The sequence below is a fragment of the Panthera tigris genome, chromosome D3 (genome assembly GCF_018350195.1).
Source record: "Panthera tigris isolate Pti1 chromosome D3, P.tigris_Pti1_mat1.1, whole genome shotgun sequence".
Taxonomy (NCBI): domain Eukaryota; kingdom Metazoa; phylum Chordata; class Mammalia; order Carnivora; family Felidae; genus Panthera; species Panthera tigris.
The window spans coordinates 24,879,932-24,893,580 of NC_056671.1; the positions used below are offsets into that span (position 1 = coordinate 24,879,932).

The following is a 13,649-nucleotide window of genomic DNA, read 5'->3' on the forward strand; positions in this document are numbered from 1 at the left end:
TGCTCTGTGCCCTTGTACAGGTCTCTTACCTTCTGGGAGCCTTGGTTCCTCGTCTGTAAAGGAGGAACAACCATGCCTCCTAGGACCCTGAGAGAGGCATGTGGACGTGGCCAGTCTGGCAGGTGCCTGGATGCACCCCTCCTATGGCTCACACTCCTGCCACGTGGGAATCATCTGCATCTCAGTCAGCCCTCCCATTCTGATAAGTGGAAAGCATTTTTCTCTGTCTTAGAGTCAGATTTCTGAGGCACAGAGAAGTCAGCCAGCCTGAAAGGCCCCACAGAAGGCAAAGCAGTTCAGTAACCAAGGTCCCACCCCAGAGGACCCCCAGCCCACTGCACGGCCTCTCCTCTACCATGGTGGCCGCACCAGGGAAGAGGCGGGTGTGCCTGCAAGGAGGACGACAGGGGGCGTACCGTCCCACACGCCCCTTCACACCCGCCACCCACTGCCATCAGGGGCTCAGAGCCTGGGCACCTGCTGCCATTTGGCCGTGACTCTGAACCTCTCCCCGGGACAGGTGCCACACCGGGCGAGCACAGAGAGGGCTGCTGGGCTCTGGGCCCTGTCGGTCAGAAAAGCCACCATCGCTTCAGCAGTTTCCTAGACTGAGTTGATTTTTAATTTATTATTAAGACTAGAAGAGACCCACAAGGACATTAGTCCAACCCCTTCATTTTACAAGCAAGGAAAAGAGGGAGGTAGGAGAGTGACGTGCTTGCCAGAGTCCCATGGCCAGTAGGGGACAGAGGCTGCCGGGAGGTCTGCTGCTGTGGGTAAGCGTTCCCAGGCTCAGGGCTAAGGAGCCGCCTGCTTGGCTGTTTTGAATTATCGAATAGGCCTTTATGCAGATGTCTGGGCAAACGTACCCCGGTAAATAGCTGTGGGAGGTCACTGTACATGTTGTGGGGAAAACAGAAGCAGCACATGAAGGGGGGCTCGTTGGTCGCAGTCTACACAGGGTGGCAGGGGCACCACCACTGCCCCCAAGGTCCTGGCCTGCGACCCTCCCCGGGCCTGCACCTCCGGAGGGCCCTGGGGTCCACGGGGTGCTCAGTCGCTTTTGGCCTTGGTGTGCCGCCTTCCGATTCCCTCCCCCGGGCCAGCTGTCCGGCGGGGACCAGCGCACACTGCTGCTGTCCAGGCACAGCCCGGTGTGGCGGGGGGGACGGGGGGGTGCCAGAGCAGGAAAGCAGCCGGCGGTCCTGCCTGCAGAAGACACGTGAGCCCCCCACAGTGGCTGGCTCAAGCATGAGCAACAGTATGCCTCTCGTTCAGGGAAAGAAGGTCGAGAGGATTTACTTTGACCTCAAATTGTGGTTTCAGGTTGGTCAATTTCTTTTTAAACACAAACTATTTTCTCGGCTTTTGGTTTTACTTTGAAAATGGTGTCTCTAGGGATAGGTGCCTTCCACTGAATAGAAGCGCAGGTCAGAGGCTTGATCTCTGGGGCTTCCTGCCTGACCTGTGTAAGAAGCCATGTGTTCAGGTGCAGGTGTGCCCGCCCAGGCTGGGCTGGCTGGGGTCAGTGCCCAGGAGCTGTTGCTCCAGAGGTGGCTCATCTGTGACCCAGCAGGCCTCGCGAGGGACCAGGGTAAGAGGCTGAGAGACGGCACTCCCGTGGCATCCAGGGGCAGCAGTCAGCAAGTACAGATGATGTGTGGGTGGGCTCGACAGCCTGGGAGAGAACAGGACATAGTCAGGTGCCCCAGGCAGGGTGGCTCAGCTGAGGCTCAAACATGGGGCATCCACTGCGGGTTTGTGTGACCTGGGGTGCCCAGGTCCTGGTTCTTGAAGAATCTGCACTCCCTAGAAACAGATGCCCCAAGAGTGTGTCCCAGGAAACCTCCTCAGAGTAAACAGGCACCTTGATCGTCCATGTGTCTACCAGCCCCAGCCAGAGACATCTGACTGGTTGTCCACTGAAGCCGGCCAGGGGCGAGGTGGGCTGTACACAGGCTGATCGCGGGGGCTCTGCCAAGCCCAGCCCCGGACACTAGTGGGGAAGTTCTGAGGGAAGGATGTAGATTGCAGACGGGCCTCCTCGGATCACCCCAGGGAAGGAATTAGCCTGGGTGGAGGAGCTTCCTGTTCGGGCAAGCCTGATGCTTAAGGAGGTTCACGGCCTCCCCACAGCACAATCTCAGAGCCACAGGCCCACCTGGCATGCTTGTCCCCCCACACTCACTGCCCCAGGCACCCCGGTCTCTGTCCCTGACATCGGTGCCTTCCCCCATGTTGTTCCCTCAGCTTGGAATGGCCTTCTCCACCTTGTCCACAGGCAGCTGACTCCAGATGATGGTGCCCACATCAAACGGCCCTCTCCCAGAAAGCCCTCTCTTGGCTCTGATTGACCAGCAGTTGGTCAGCGTCTTGTGATTTGGTGCCCCCAGACCCCTGCTGGAACCGTCCCCTTTCCTTGCAGCCCGGTGCAGGGACCCCGAAGGCCTGTCCCATCGAGGGCAGCACACATGTGGAATAGGTCAGCGTTGTTGGTCCCTTTAGATGCCTCTGGCACTCTGTGGGTTTCAATAAGAAGACGCCACGGCCATCTGTGCTTGCGATCTGGAATCCCAGCCCACGTCCCACCCTCCTGCCCAGGCCTTGGCCTCACTCGCTGTCCCGTCAGCTGAGACTCCCAGTGACTTTCAGTGCTGCGTGCTTTGCAGCCCTTTCTCCCATCCTGCCACTCCGTGCCCGTGGGCAGCATTTCCCGGTTGTGCAGGTGCAGAAAGCGAGGCCTAGAGCCCCAGGCTGGGATTCGCACCTAGCAGGTCTGTTCCCCGCGTACCTCCCCATCTCCCTAACTCCCTCCAGACATCTTCCTTCCCAGGCACTTCCTTGGCCACTTCCAGAATCCATATTTCAGCACCTCACACTGCCAGCAGTGGGGGAATCAGCAAGTGGTTCTAAGTTTGGGGAGTAAGTGGAATGCTTGGGGCTCCCCCATGCAGCTTGGATTGTGCTGGTCTCCTGTTACCCCAGAGGGCAGCTCATGGGGGTCTCTTTCTCCAGAAGAAGCTTGTTAGTTCAGAGCCTTGGGATTTGTGGGATGCCCTGTCAGTCGATGTGAAGACCTGTGGCCACAGCCTCGTCTGGGGACCTAGCACTCTCCCTGGACACCTGCAGCTGGACTGATCAGACTCAGAGGCCTCCCGTGGGGTCACAGGCCCACCATCTGGGCGGACGCCTGTCTAGGGAGCGCAGAGGGCACCCAGCGGTCTGTTGCCGCCCTGTCCTGCTGACCCGACGGCAGGGCCGTGATCTCCGTCTGCCAATAACACGCGTGTGCACACAGGCCCGTGACAGACTGCGTTCCACCAGAGCGGCTCCTCTGGACAGCAATTTGGCGCTCTCCTTCGGGGGAGCACTGCTCTTTGCGGTATATCCTGTGGAATTAAGAGAGCCTGCGAGTGTCACTCCAGGGTTATCTCTGCTTCACTGGCTCTGATGGCAAAGATGCACCTCCACCCAGTCGCTTGTAATGACACGTTTCCTGAGCAGGCGAGACAGAGGGGCGGACGTGAGCAGGCTCTCAGGCCTCCGAGTCCTCTGCCTTCCCTCCTCTTGCAGGGGGTAGGGGGTGCCGGGGGCGCTCACAGCTCGGCTTGGCACAGCCCTAGAATTTAGGTCAAGTGGGACGTTGCCAAGAACACTGAGCGGGGCGGGGGGGGAAGGCCAGGGGGTAGAAACTCTACCTGGAAAACGCAAATTGGATCTTCTTTCGATAGTTGTGGATCCCGGCCAGGCCCAGGAGGGAAAGCTGCCTTTTGGTCTTTCCTCAGGAAACGACCCAACTGCCACCACCGCCAGCAGCCCAGAGTATTTACCAAAGCTCGGAGGTGTATCTCGTGTTAGAACTGGTCTTTCCCCTTAAGCGTCCTTGAGTACGAAGCGGCAACTCCAAAGATGAGCAGAGTGTCTGAAACAAGGTTGAGAGACTCCTGACTGTCCAGCCGTCGGGCAGAGAGTGTCCCCAGAGGCTGTGCTGAGGCCACACTGGCCGAGTGACGGGGCAGGTTCAGAGGGAAGAGTGGGGGCAGCCCGGTCCCTCCATTGTAAATAGGCGTGTTTCCCTGCCTGCTGTCTCTTCTGCTCGCCTTTGCTGTGTGTCCTCTGTAGGTCCCCAGGGCCGACACCAGTGCCTAGCAGATTACTAGTGCTCAGGAAACACTTTCTTTTCTTTCTTTTTTTAATGTTTATTTATTTATTTTGAGAGAGAGAGAGGGAGAGAGCAGGGGAAGGGCAGAGAGCAACAGGGGGTGAGAGAATCTCATGCAGGCTCCGTGCTGACAGCTCACAGAACCATGAGATCATGACCTGAGCCGAAATCAAGAGTCGGACATTTAACCGACTGAGCCACCCAGGTGCCCCAGGAAATGAATGTTCTCGTTCTGTGTTGGGAGTGTGAAACTCGGGGTCCTTGGATCAAGAATGCCACCTGTACCAATAAAACTGCCTGGCAACACCGGAGCACAAGCTAAAAAGCAAACAGAAGCCTGCAGCCGCACTACAGACCCACTCGAGCAAACCCGCTGTGCAGGGAATGCCCGGCCAGGGGGTCTGCAGGGCCTTGTGCCTCGAGGGGCTCAGGCGGGTACCCGGCGGCTGACCTGAGCCCTGGGTTGGGGCCAGCACGTCCCTTGTCTTGTCCGCAGCTCCGGCCCAGAGATTAGTTGGCACGGTCCTCCCCATCAGCCTGGGGGCTGCCGCTGATTCCAATGGTCCTCACGTTCGTTTGCCTGCACACGGTCGCTCCACACAAGGATGTAATTAAATCCTTTGAACAGCACTTTGGGACGTCTGAGGATGCAGGAAAACTCTATGGAAATGTAAGCTGTTGTGTGCAGCTGGTTTGCCCTGCGGTTTCTGTCAGTGCTCACTGCTCTGTGAAAATCACCTGAAAGGAAGGTGAGGAAGGCGAAGCTGGGAGGGAGGCCCGGCCGGCCCCCGCTGTGCAGCCTCCAGCCTGCCCTTTCCGGGACCCGGAGCACTGTGGAGCAAGTGGCGAATCCCCGCCCGCCCCGCGTGTGCCCTGCCTAATCCCCTGGCCCTTCTCTCCCCAGGAGCTGCCAGAGCATGACGAGCTTGGTCAGCAACACCATGTCGCCGATCAAGGACGGGACCTCCTCTCTCCCCCGGAGGCAGAGCTCGTTCGCCAGGCCCCCGCTCCGCGCTCTGTACGACCTGCTCATAGCGCCCATGGAAGGGGTAAGTGCCTCCCGGGGCCGAGAGGCTTCTAGGCGTCAGGACGCATCATTTACCGCTCAACGCCCATGTGTGCCCCTCAGATACAACATGGGCTCCTGAGACAACCGGGGTGGGGGGTGGTTTCCAGAACACAAACCTTCTCTGTCCAGCTTCTCAGTCGGTGTTTGGAAGCGCTTTCTGGGTTGGCTGCTGGTTAGTGCGTGACGCCCCGGGTTCCAGCTGCCAGGCTAAAGTCGGAGCTCTGCTCCTTTCCAGCCAGGCACATCTGGCCTCAGCTGCGTCAGGTACACGGTGAAGTGCTGCCCTCCTCCCTCCTCTCATCAGACCAGACTCCGGGAGGCCCAGGGAGGCGCGGGGCTGTGCACACGCCCACGGTGGTCAGCAGCGAGCACGCCATCGGGGTGGGCCCCGAGCAGATCCAAGAGGGCTGTGCCCGTGGCTGGGTCTCACCCTGCGGGACTGCTTCCCCACCTCCCACCTGTCGTCCGAGGGTCTTGCCAGAGCAGCTCATGCCAGGGCCGTGCTGTCTGCCGAGAACAGATCCGTCGGCCCCTGCCACCTGTCAGGGGCCACTGACTCCACCCCAGAGTCCAGCATCAAAGACACCCTTTCACTTTGGATTTCTTGAAAAGGTTGAGAACGGCCCCTGATGGGTTTCTGTGGCTCTGGTCTTCGCACATCATCCTTCCATCTGGACACGGTTCTCCGCCTGGGTTGGGGAACCCAAAGGGCTCGGGGATCTTTTGAATCTGAATGGTGAGCCTATCAGATGCGTTTGTATGTGACTGTGTGTTAGTCTGCTCTGGCTGCTTTAACAAAACGGTGTGGACCGGGTGGTTTAGAAAGCACACATCTATTTCTCATGGCTCCAGAGGCTTCAGGTCCCAGGTGAGGGTGCCAGCATATTCAGTTTCTTGGTGAGCCCCTCTTCCCGGGTACAGACAACCCTCTTCCCACTGTGTCCTCACACGGAGGCTCTGGTGCCTTCCTCTTCTTGTAAGGGCACCGGCCCCATCATGGGGGTTCCGTTCGCATGACCTCATCTAAACCGAATTATGTCCCAACCCCCCCCCCGCCCCCCGCCCAGTACCATTCCACAGGGGGCTAGGTCTTCAATGTGTCCCTGACAGGCAGTCCTTAACAGACCCCACGGAGAGCCCAGAGTGCCTGCATCTGTGGGGGCCCGGCTCTCAGACAGGGAGGACGTGCTTGACGGGCCCTTGGACAGCAGGCTGCCGGCCTTCCCAGCCCGCACGTCCTGGCCGCTGTGTGCAGCCAGGTGGGAGGTTTGTCTTGCAGACGTTGGGGTGGCCCCTCGGCAGCACCCTCGCCCGCTGCAGCCCGCTGGCAGAGGTGATGTGCCTCCTCAGGAAACCCCGCATTGACAGTGATTCCTCATCCCCAGGAAATGCAGAAGCATTTGGCCAAGGACACGTGGCACTCGCCCGGTATTTTTCAGGAGGCCGTGCCCCCTGCCTGGGCCCTCCAGACTTCCCTCGCTCAGGGAGCCGGGGGCGGCTGGCCGTCTGGACTCCTGTCTGACGCTGCCCTCCCCTGGCTGGGTGACCTTGGCCAAGCTGTTTCTCCTCCTCGAGTACCTGTGTCCTCATTAGAAAATGAGGACGACCCCACAGAGTGTGTCAGGTCAGAGCAGGGCTGGGCTTAGCGGGATCTGAGGGGCATGCAGGGCAGCAGAAGCAGAGAGAGTCCCTGGTGAGAGGTGGCTGCTGTGACCGGTCACTGCCCCTCCCAGCACCCCAGGCCTCTGGGCCCGTCAGCACAGAGGCCCAGTCCTGTCTCCTCCTTTCCTGCAATGCGCTGGGCTGTCCTGTTCTTCTTAGGACCATTGTCCCCTTGGCGTCCTCTTTTTAAGGAAGGGCCAGGACTGCAGAGAGCGCCCCAGCTCAGAGCACCTCTGACAGCATGCTATCAGAGTGTGATTTGTGTGCCACATCTCAGGGAAGCAATATACACCTGTACCCTTAGGCTGATTTTTCAGGTTTTCTTTACTGCCATCAGTCGTCACAAAGACCGTTTTGGTGACTTACTACCACTCCCTGCCGCCCTGACCTCTGCATCGTGCACTGATGCCCCAGCCCCTCTGAAGGCTATTGGGACCCTCCATTCTTTCACTCACTCGGGCCTTCTGAGTGAGTGCATTTCTCCTTTTGCACCTGGGTCCCAGATTACTTAGTCCCTGAACGTGCAAGGGACCGGTGGGAGCGGTGAAGAGGGGCAGGGAGAGGAAAGGACTGGTGGGAGCTGTGAGGAGGGGCAAGAAGGGGCTGGTGGGAGCGGTGAGGAGGGGCAGGGGGCGGAGGGCAGAGGGGGAGACTGGCTGTGACCAAGCACATACTTGGAAACTCAGGTCATCTGGAGTTGACGAGCTCCTCGCCTCTCTCTGGGCCAGCTCAAGTGCACCCTCCTCCTTGAAACCTTCCTTGCCCTCTTTTCCCACCACCCTGCAGGCTTCATCCCCCTCTCCACCCGCCACTGGGGTTCCATGTATGCCCCGTGTCTTTCATGGCACCCCATACCTCACCGGACTCAGAACTTAGCTCTTGGCAAGCCTCACCTTCCCTCTCTTGCTGCCCACCCCACACTCCCTGAGGGCGAGGATGGTCCCTCATCTGTGTCCTCAGCAGCTGGCACAGGGCCTGGGACACGTTGACACTCAGTGATGTTTGTGGAATGCTGCACTTGCTGTTTGGGACTAGTCTGTCATACAAAGCAGAGGACCCAAGGCACAAATCAGCCCTTGGGTTTTCTGTGGCCACTTTGCGGCACTTGAGAGCTTTCCCGGAGGTCGGGAAGCAGGAGGAAGGGGCTGGGCCTGCTCTTACACACCTTGGAATCCAGTGAGACCCTGACCCCGCCAACCCGCAAGGTGCCAGGATTCTAGCTTACTTCAGGGTAGGATCATGCATGCCCGCAGGGGACCCACACCCACCCCACCGAGCCAGGGGAAGGTGGTGACTGGGGAGGGGAAGACTTATGGCCCTCAACAAGTTATAACAGCGAATGAAATCAGCCTTTGTGGCATTACCCAAGGAAGGGAAAAGCCCCGCCACCAGACCCACTGGCCAGCATGCAGTTCAGGAACTACACCGTACGAACACATGTGACAGAGCCCCACGCGCCCACCTTCAGGGTGCAGTCTGACCTTGACATGGGGCATTAAGTTCGAAAGCGTATCCTTAGTCCCTGATAGTTAAACTCTTCTCTTTTGTGGCCGAGGTGTTCAAATACGGTGAAGGAGTGTGGGCGGCCTTAAAGGAGCCAGAGTGAAACCTGTCAAAGGCCATTAAAGTAAATGGTCAGAGCAAGAGCTTTTCCTAGGCTCTCTGAAGGGATCTGTGGTGTTTCAGTAAAAACACTTGACTGAGAAGTTTCATCCATTCATTCACCAGGTACTTGTTGACATGTGTTGGGGACACACCGTCCCGGACACGGAGGAGGAGGTGCGAAGCGGGTGGCTATCCCGTGTGGGAATGTCAGGTGGGATGGGCTGCAGCGACGCCTCCTCAGCGGGCCGCCTAGGTGGAGGAGGGGGCCTGGAGCTTCCTCTCACTTCCTAAGGCCAGCACACCCGCCTGCTCTGGCGGCCACTAGAGGGCGATAGGACACCACCCGCCCGCTCCCGGCCCCGTCAGCTCCCAGGCAGGGTCAGACCCTCTTCCACATTTTCAATGAAAAGACAAATCAAAGCCTAAGGTCCAAGCTTATGAATCACTGACACTTCAAGACTAAAACGATTAGCCTCTTCACATGGGGCTTATAATTATTTGAACAACTGCCTTTGTTTAGCCCCAGTCCTATGGCTAAGGGACTAGGTCAGACAGTATGAAAAGTGGAACAAAATAATATTTTACCCTAGGCTTCTACCCGTATTTGATTTAATCTGGCTTAAGGGAAACCCTGCCGTGGCTCTTTCCTGGAACCACGCCGTCCTTTGCTGTCAGGGACGAGCACGTCCAGCTGTCTTCCAGGAGGGCCCGGCCGTGTCTGCACGTGACCCATCATCAGACATTAAGTGAAGTCCTGTCTGACACCCACGAGAGGAAATGTCACCGAAGAGAAGTTGTAAGTGCTTAGTGTGAAAGGGACTGGACCCTGTTTGTGTCCCTGGCATTTATTTTTAGTCAAACTAGAGTAAAAGACAGTAAGCCATGCTTCTGGGCCTGGACTTAAGAGGCCCCCCTGGGCTGCTCAGGGGAAGCCCTTGTTCACTCAGGTCCCAATTCACCCCCTCAGTTTGCACACAGGGCTTCACCCAAAGCCAGAGGCTGCTTGATCAAGGTGCCAGACGTAGAACAGGGAACTGCCCAGGATTTGCTCAAATCGTTGTCCACAGGTCCAGATTTGGGGCCCTTTCAGGATCACTGGAGTTTGGACTCCTTCTAGTTATAGTCCCCTGTCATCCTTATCATTACTTCCATTTACCGAAATTCCCCGTTTCCTATATTTACAGTCGTAAAACCAAGATTGTAGGACAGACTGAAAGAGTGAATGACCAGGATAAGAAGGAAAAGTATTCCTGGCCCGCCTGTTGACGTGGGCTTACCTGTTTCAGGATCCCCAGAAACGTGCTTAAAACTTGCAGTTCAGGTCTGTTAGGTTGGGAAACTGCCTTCCTGAGCACCAGATCTCTGGGAAGCATCTGAGACCTCTCATCAATGTCTGCAAGGTGCGGTGGGGGCGAAGGGGGGGGGGGGTGGTGCGCAGCTCAGCTCTGCCTGGGTTGTGCCTTGAATTATTGCTCTGGGGAAGAGGACTCTTGCAAAATCCAGTAGCCTGATAAACCAGTTTACCCCAGAGCAATGCCCCAGGAGACAACCACCTGGGTGCCTGTTTTGTACATAGATTGAGGGTTTGGAGATGGCCAGGGAGTATTTGTCCTTAAAAACAATCAGACCTACACTCCAGACTGCGGAGTGGAAGATGAGGTCCTTGAGACTGGCATGCTCAGGGCTGGCCGCCCCACCACCAGCCTGTCTAATGGATTTCTGAGTGAGACATCTGCAGTAATACTCAAACGAGGACAGCAAACATTTCTACAACTGATTAGGAGAAGGAAAAATGGAGGCAATAAGCTAGCTCCATTTGGTTTCTGGGGCACCAAAACCGGCGGGGAGAGCAGGCTCCCACGAGGTGAGTGCTGTTCCCACCTGGGCCAATGCTGGGTTCTGGCTCTGTTCGAGTGGATGTTCCACAGCGGCTGTCTCAGCCTCTCCTGGCAGGTTCCTGCCCCTGAGGGCACGAGGGCTCATTGTTACCAGGTCTGTCGAGAAAGAGAAGGCCAATTTTGTCCAAGGCCCCTGCGGCTTGCGCAGCCCCTCTGGCTGATTTAGCTGGAGCTGAACACTCCTGGCCGGCAGACCCTTCCGGCTCTGGCTGGAGGATGGTCACTTTTCCCCAGGACCTAAATTCCGAACCCCTCCCTTAATTTTGTTCTTCAGGCAAACCAGTGGTTTGTTGTCTGGCCAAAGAATATAGTCGAAGGGGTTGACCCGTACTCCTGCTTTTCTTGTTGGATTGCAGTGTGTACAGTCTATAGATTTTAGTCATGGTCTGAGCATTACTTCCAACAGGTTTGTGATATTTGCTGAGACCGTGTGCAGCCTTCCCTGATGCCGGGATCTCCCAGAAACATCACGGAAGAGGTTTCCTTACCTTAAAAAGGTCTGATCAATTCACTTGAGCAAAAAGATGAGTCAGGAAGAAAATCCCAAGCCTGTAACACAGCTCTGTAGTGGCCAGATTCCAAGCAGTTCTTGCTTCTGGAATCCTTGTAAACAGTAAAGTCCATTTTATCCCAAATCGAATCTGCCCGAAAACTCACGGACCCAGGATCAGGGGTGTTTATTCCTCTGGCCTGTGATGCTGTGGCACTCTGAGGGGCTTCCTGTGTCCTCTAGTGACAACGAAGCTGCCTGTACATGGAGGGTGCAGGCAGATCCTCCGAACCCTGGTGACCTGCGTGCAGCACATAGCTCTTAAGCCAGAAGCCAGGACACAGACATCATGGAGTTTACCCAAGAAAAGGTGGACACCAGGGAAGGTGTGGTTCAGCCCACTGGGTAACAGACCGCTGGTTTGGCCAGGCTGGAGCACGTCTTGAGCTGCCGGCAAGCAAAGGCCATCTCTGCGTGGGAGCAGGCGGGCAGACAGTCGGCTTCCAGTTGGCAAGGGTATGCAGTGAGAGTCCAGGCGCCTGCCGGGGCAGGGGGCCTGCTGAGTGCACAGGGTCCCCGGGACCTGGTTTTCATGTGGAAAGGGCTGTGGGAAGGTTATCGCCAGACCAAGACTGCAGGGTCCTTAACAGACACGTCCTGGGCTCCACTGCACGTCCCTGCACCTACTGCTGACCTAGGCCTTCCCTTGGCATTGGCCCTCCGTGCCTTCCCCTGAGAAATCTCGGCAGCGAGCTTCCTCCACAGGAGACCTGGCTGCAGGAACCCAGTCACAGGGCAGGTGTTGACAAGGTGCCAGGAGCTGAGAATCTAACAGCCGCCCACACCCACCTCCAGGGTGCCCACTGCCTGCCCTGTCTAAAGGAATAGCCCACCCCCACCCCCCCCCCACCCCCGTGCAAAGACTGAGCTTAGCCTGAGTCCACTCATTGCCAGGCCTGCCTTTTGGGGCACTCGGTCTCTCCCTTTTCCATCCTGGGCCTGGCACACACTGGGATGGGCAAGGTCACTGGGGGAGTAGACAGGTTTTAGCACCCCTGGCCTTCTTATCTTATGCTATTTCAAAAGATCCATTTCTAGACACTTCAGAAGTCGGAAAGTCTGAGTCTTTGCTGGAATTTGTTGGAATGTATTAGTTGCTGGTGTGGGGCTGATGCTGATCCCGTTATCTTACAAGCCCAGGACTCTTAAGAAGCCAGCAAATACCCTTTCTAGACTGACATTTGGAGGCACAGAGGAGCCTTTCTTTGAATTGTCTTTCCTTTTTCCATCTAATAGATGATATGTAATTTGGATAGAGACATCACTTTATTTTCCATTTTCAAGTTCACATTGGATTATAGCTAATCTTTTGGTAAAAAGGCAGTGCACGTGTATCCTTGGAGGCAGAAAATTCAGAAGACAGTTTCCAGGGCATCTTTTCCAACACGTTCAGTCTGTTCCCCGTATCTTTTAACTGGAGCTGTCAGTCTGCTGTGGGGCCTGTCTGCCCACAAGCCGGTGCTGCTATCGCCTGCCTCCTTCCACACTGTCTGGACAGGGGTCCCATTCAGGGCCCCCACCCAGGACTGTGCGCATGTGCAGCTCAGTACCAGCCACGAGGCACCATTCCAGGAGAACCCAGACCTCTGTATCAGACCCAGACGCAGTCCATTCAGAGAAAACTGTCCCCATCTCCAGGCTACAATTCCAGAGACTTCCCTCTCCTCACGACCGAGGTCACTCTTCACCAAGTCCCGGCAAGTCTTCTGTCCCGTTCTCTCCGTGCTGTCTCCTCATCTGCATTAGCATGCACAGCCCCATCCCCTGTGACGCAGGCCTACCTCTGCACATTCATCGGAGGCTCCTCAGCAGAGAATGTATGGCAGGTGCTTATAGCCGACATGAGCCGTGCTTTCCTCGGGCGGGGCCCTCCCCAGCCTGCCTTCCACATCTCTCCCCAGCCTTGTTCTCTGCTGACCTCACGGGCCTCCTCTGCCCGGGCCAGGCCCTCCCCAGCCCTCACCAGCCAGGGCGGCCTCCTGGCAGGGCCCTCGTCATGTCCTGGGTGGGTACCGCCACCCTCTGGGGCTGACATTTTAGGCTTCTGTGGTGATGTCATATTTAATACCACCTCGTTCAGTAAGGGATTCTTAGGTACATTTTCTGAGTGCACCGTTGTAAGCTTGCGAGCAGGCCCGGACTCCTAACTTCTCTGGCTTCCCCCCAGTCCACAGTCTTCCTGGCTGATGGAGAAGCTGTCACCTGGTGAGGGAGAATGACTCCCAATAGCAGGGCCACATGACGCTGACTGCCCCTCGTGGAGATCAGAATTTATTGTCAGAGAAGACACCCATGCTGCCTTCGGGGACATGACATCACCCACGTTTGGGCTGGGGCCCCCGATAAGGTCTTGCAGGGAGAGTTCACAGAGTCCGTACAAAGACCCTTCCAGTGACGCCTCTCTGAATGGCCTACAGCCTCGGCATTACAGCTCTCACTGGCCCAGGACCCCTCTGTTCATTCTGATTCCCGCGTGTGCGTGCTGTCGTGACCGGGGGCTTGTCCGAGAGTGGTGTGGATCCCGGGGAAGCCCGGGACCTATGGGGTGACAGCCAGCAGAGACTTATCGGGGGCTTGGGCCCCCGGCAGCTGGAGTCCCAAGAGGGCCTCTGAGGGTGGGGTCTGTATCTCATCCACCAAATGCCTGGTGACCCTGGACCAGCCGAGAGTGGGCCCGGTTTTGCACATGGCAGCAGCCTGAGC

The 13,649-nt window shown here is 57.2% G+C and overlaps 1 protein-coding gene across 3 annotated transcripts in view; it reads left to right on the plus strand.

The window, feature by feature from the left end:
• TTC28 (tetratricopeptide repeat domain 28) overlaps positions 1 to 13,649 on the plus strand; it is a 626,414-nt gene that overhangs the window by 593,010 nt on the left and 19,755 nt on the right. For all 3 annotated transcript variants that reach the window (XM_042962136.1, XM_042962137.1, XM_042962138.1), the window contains one exon: positions 5,067 to 5,211. In XM_042962136.1, coding sequence (XP_042818070.1) covers positions 5,067 to 5,211 — 145 coding nt within the window. The remainder of the gene's footprint in view (positions 1 to 5,066; positions 5,212 to 13,649) is intronic.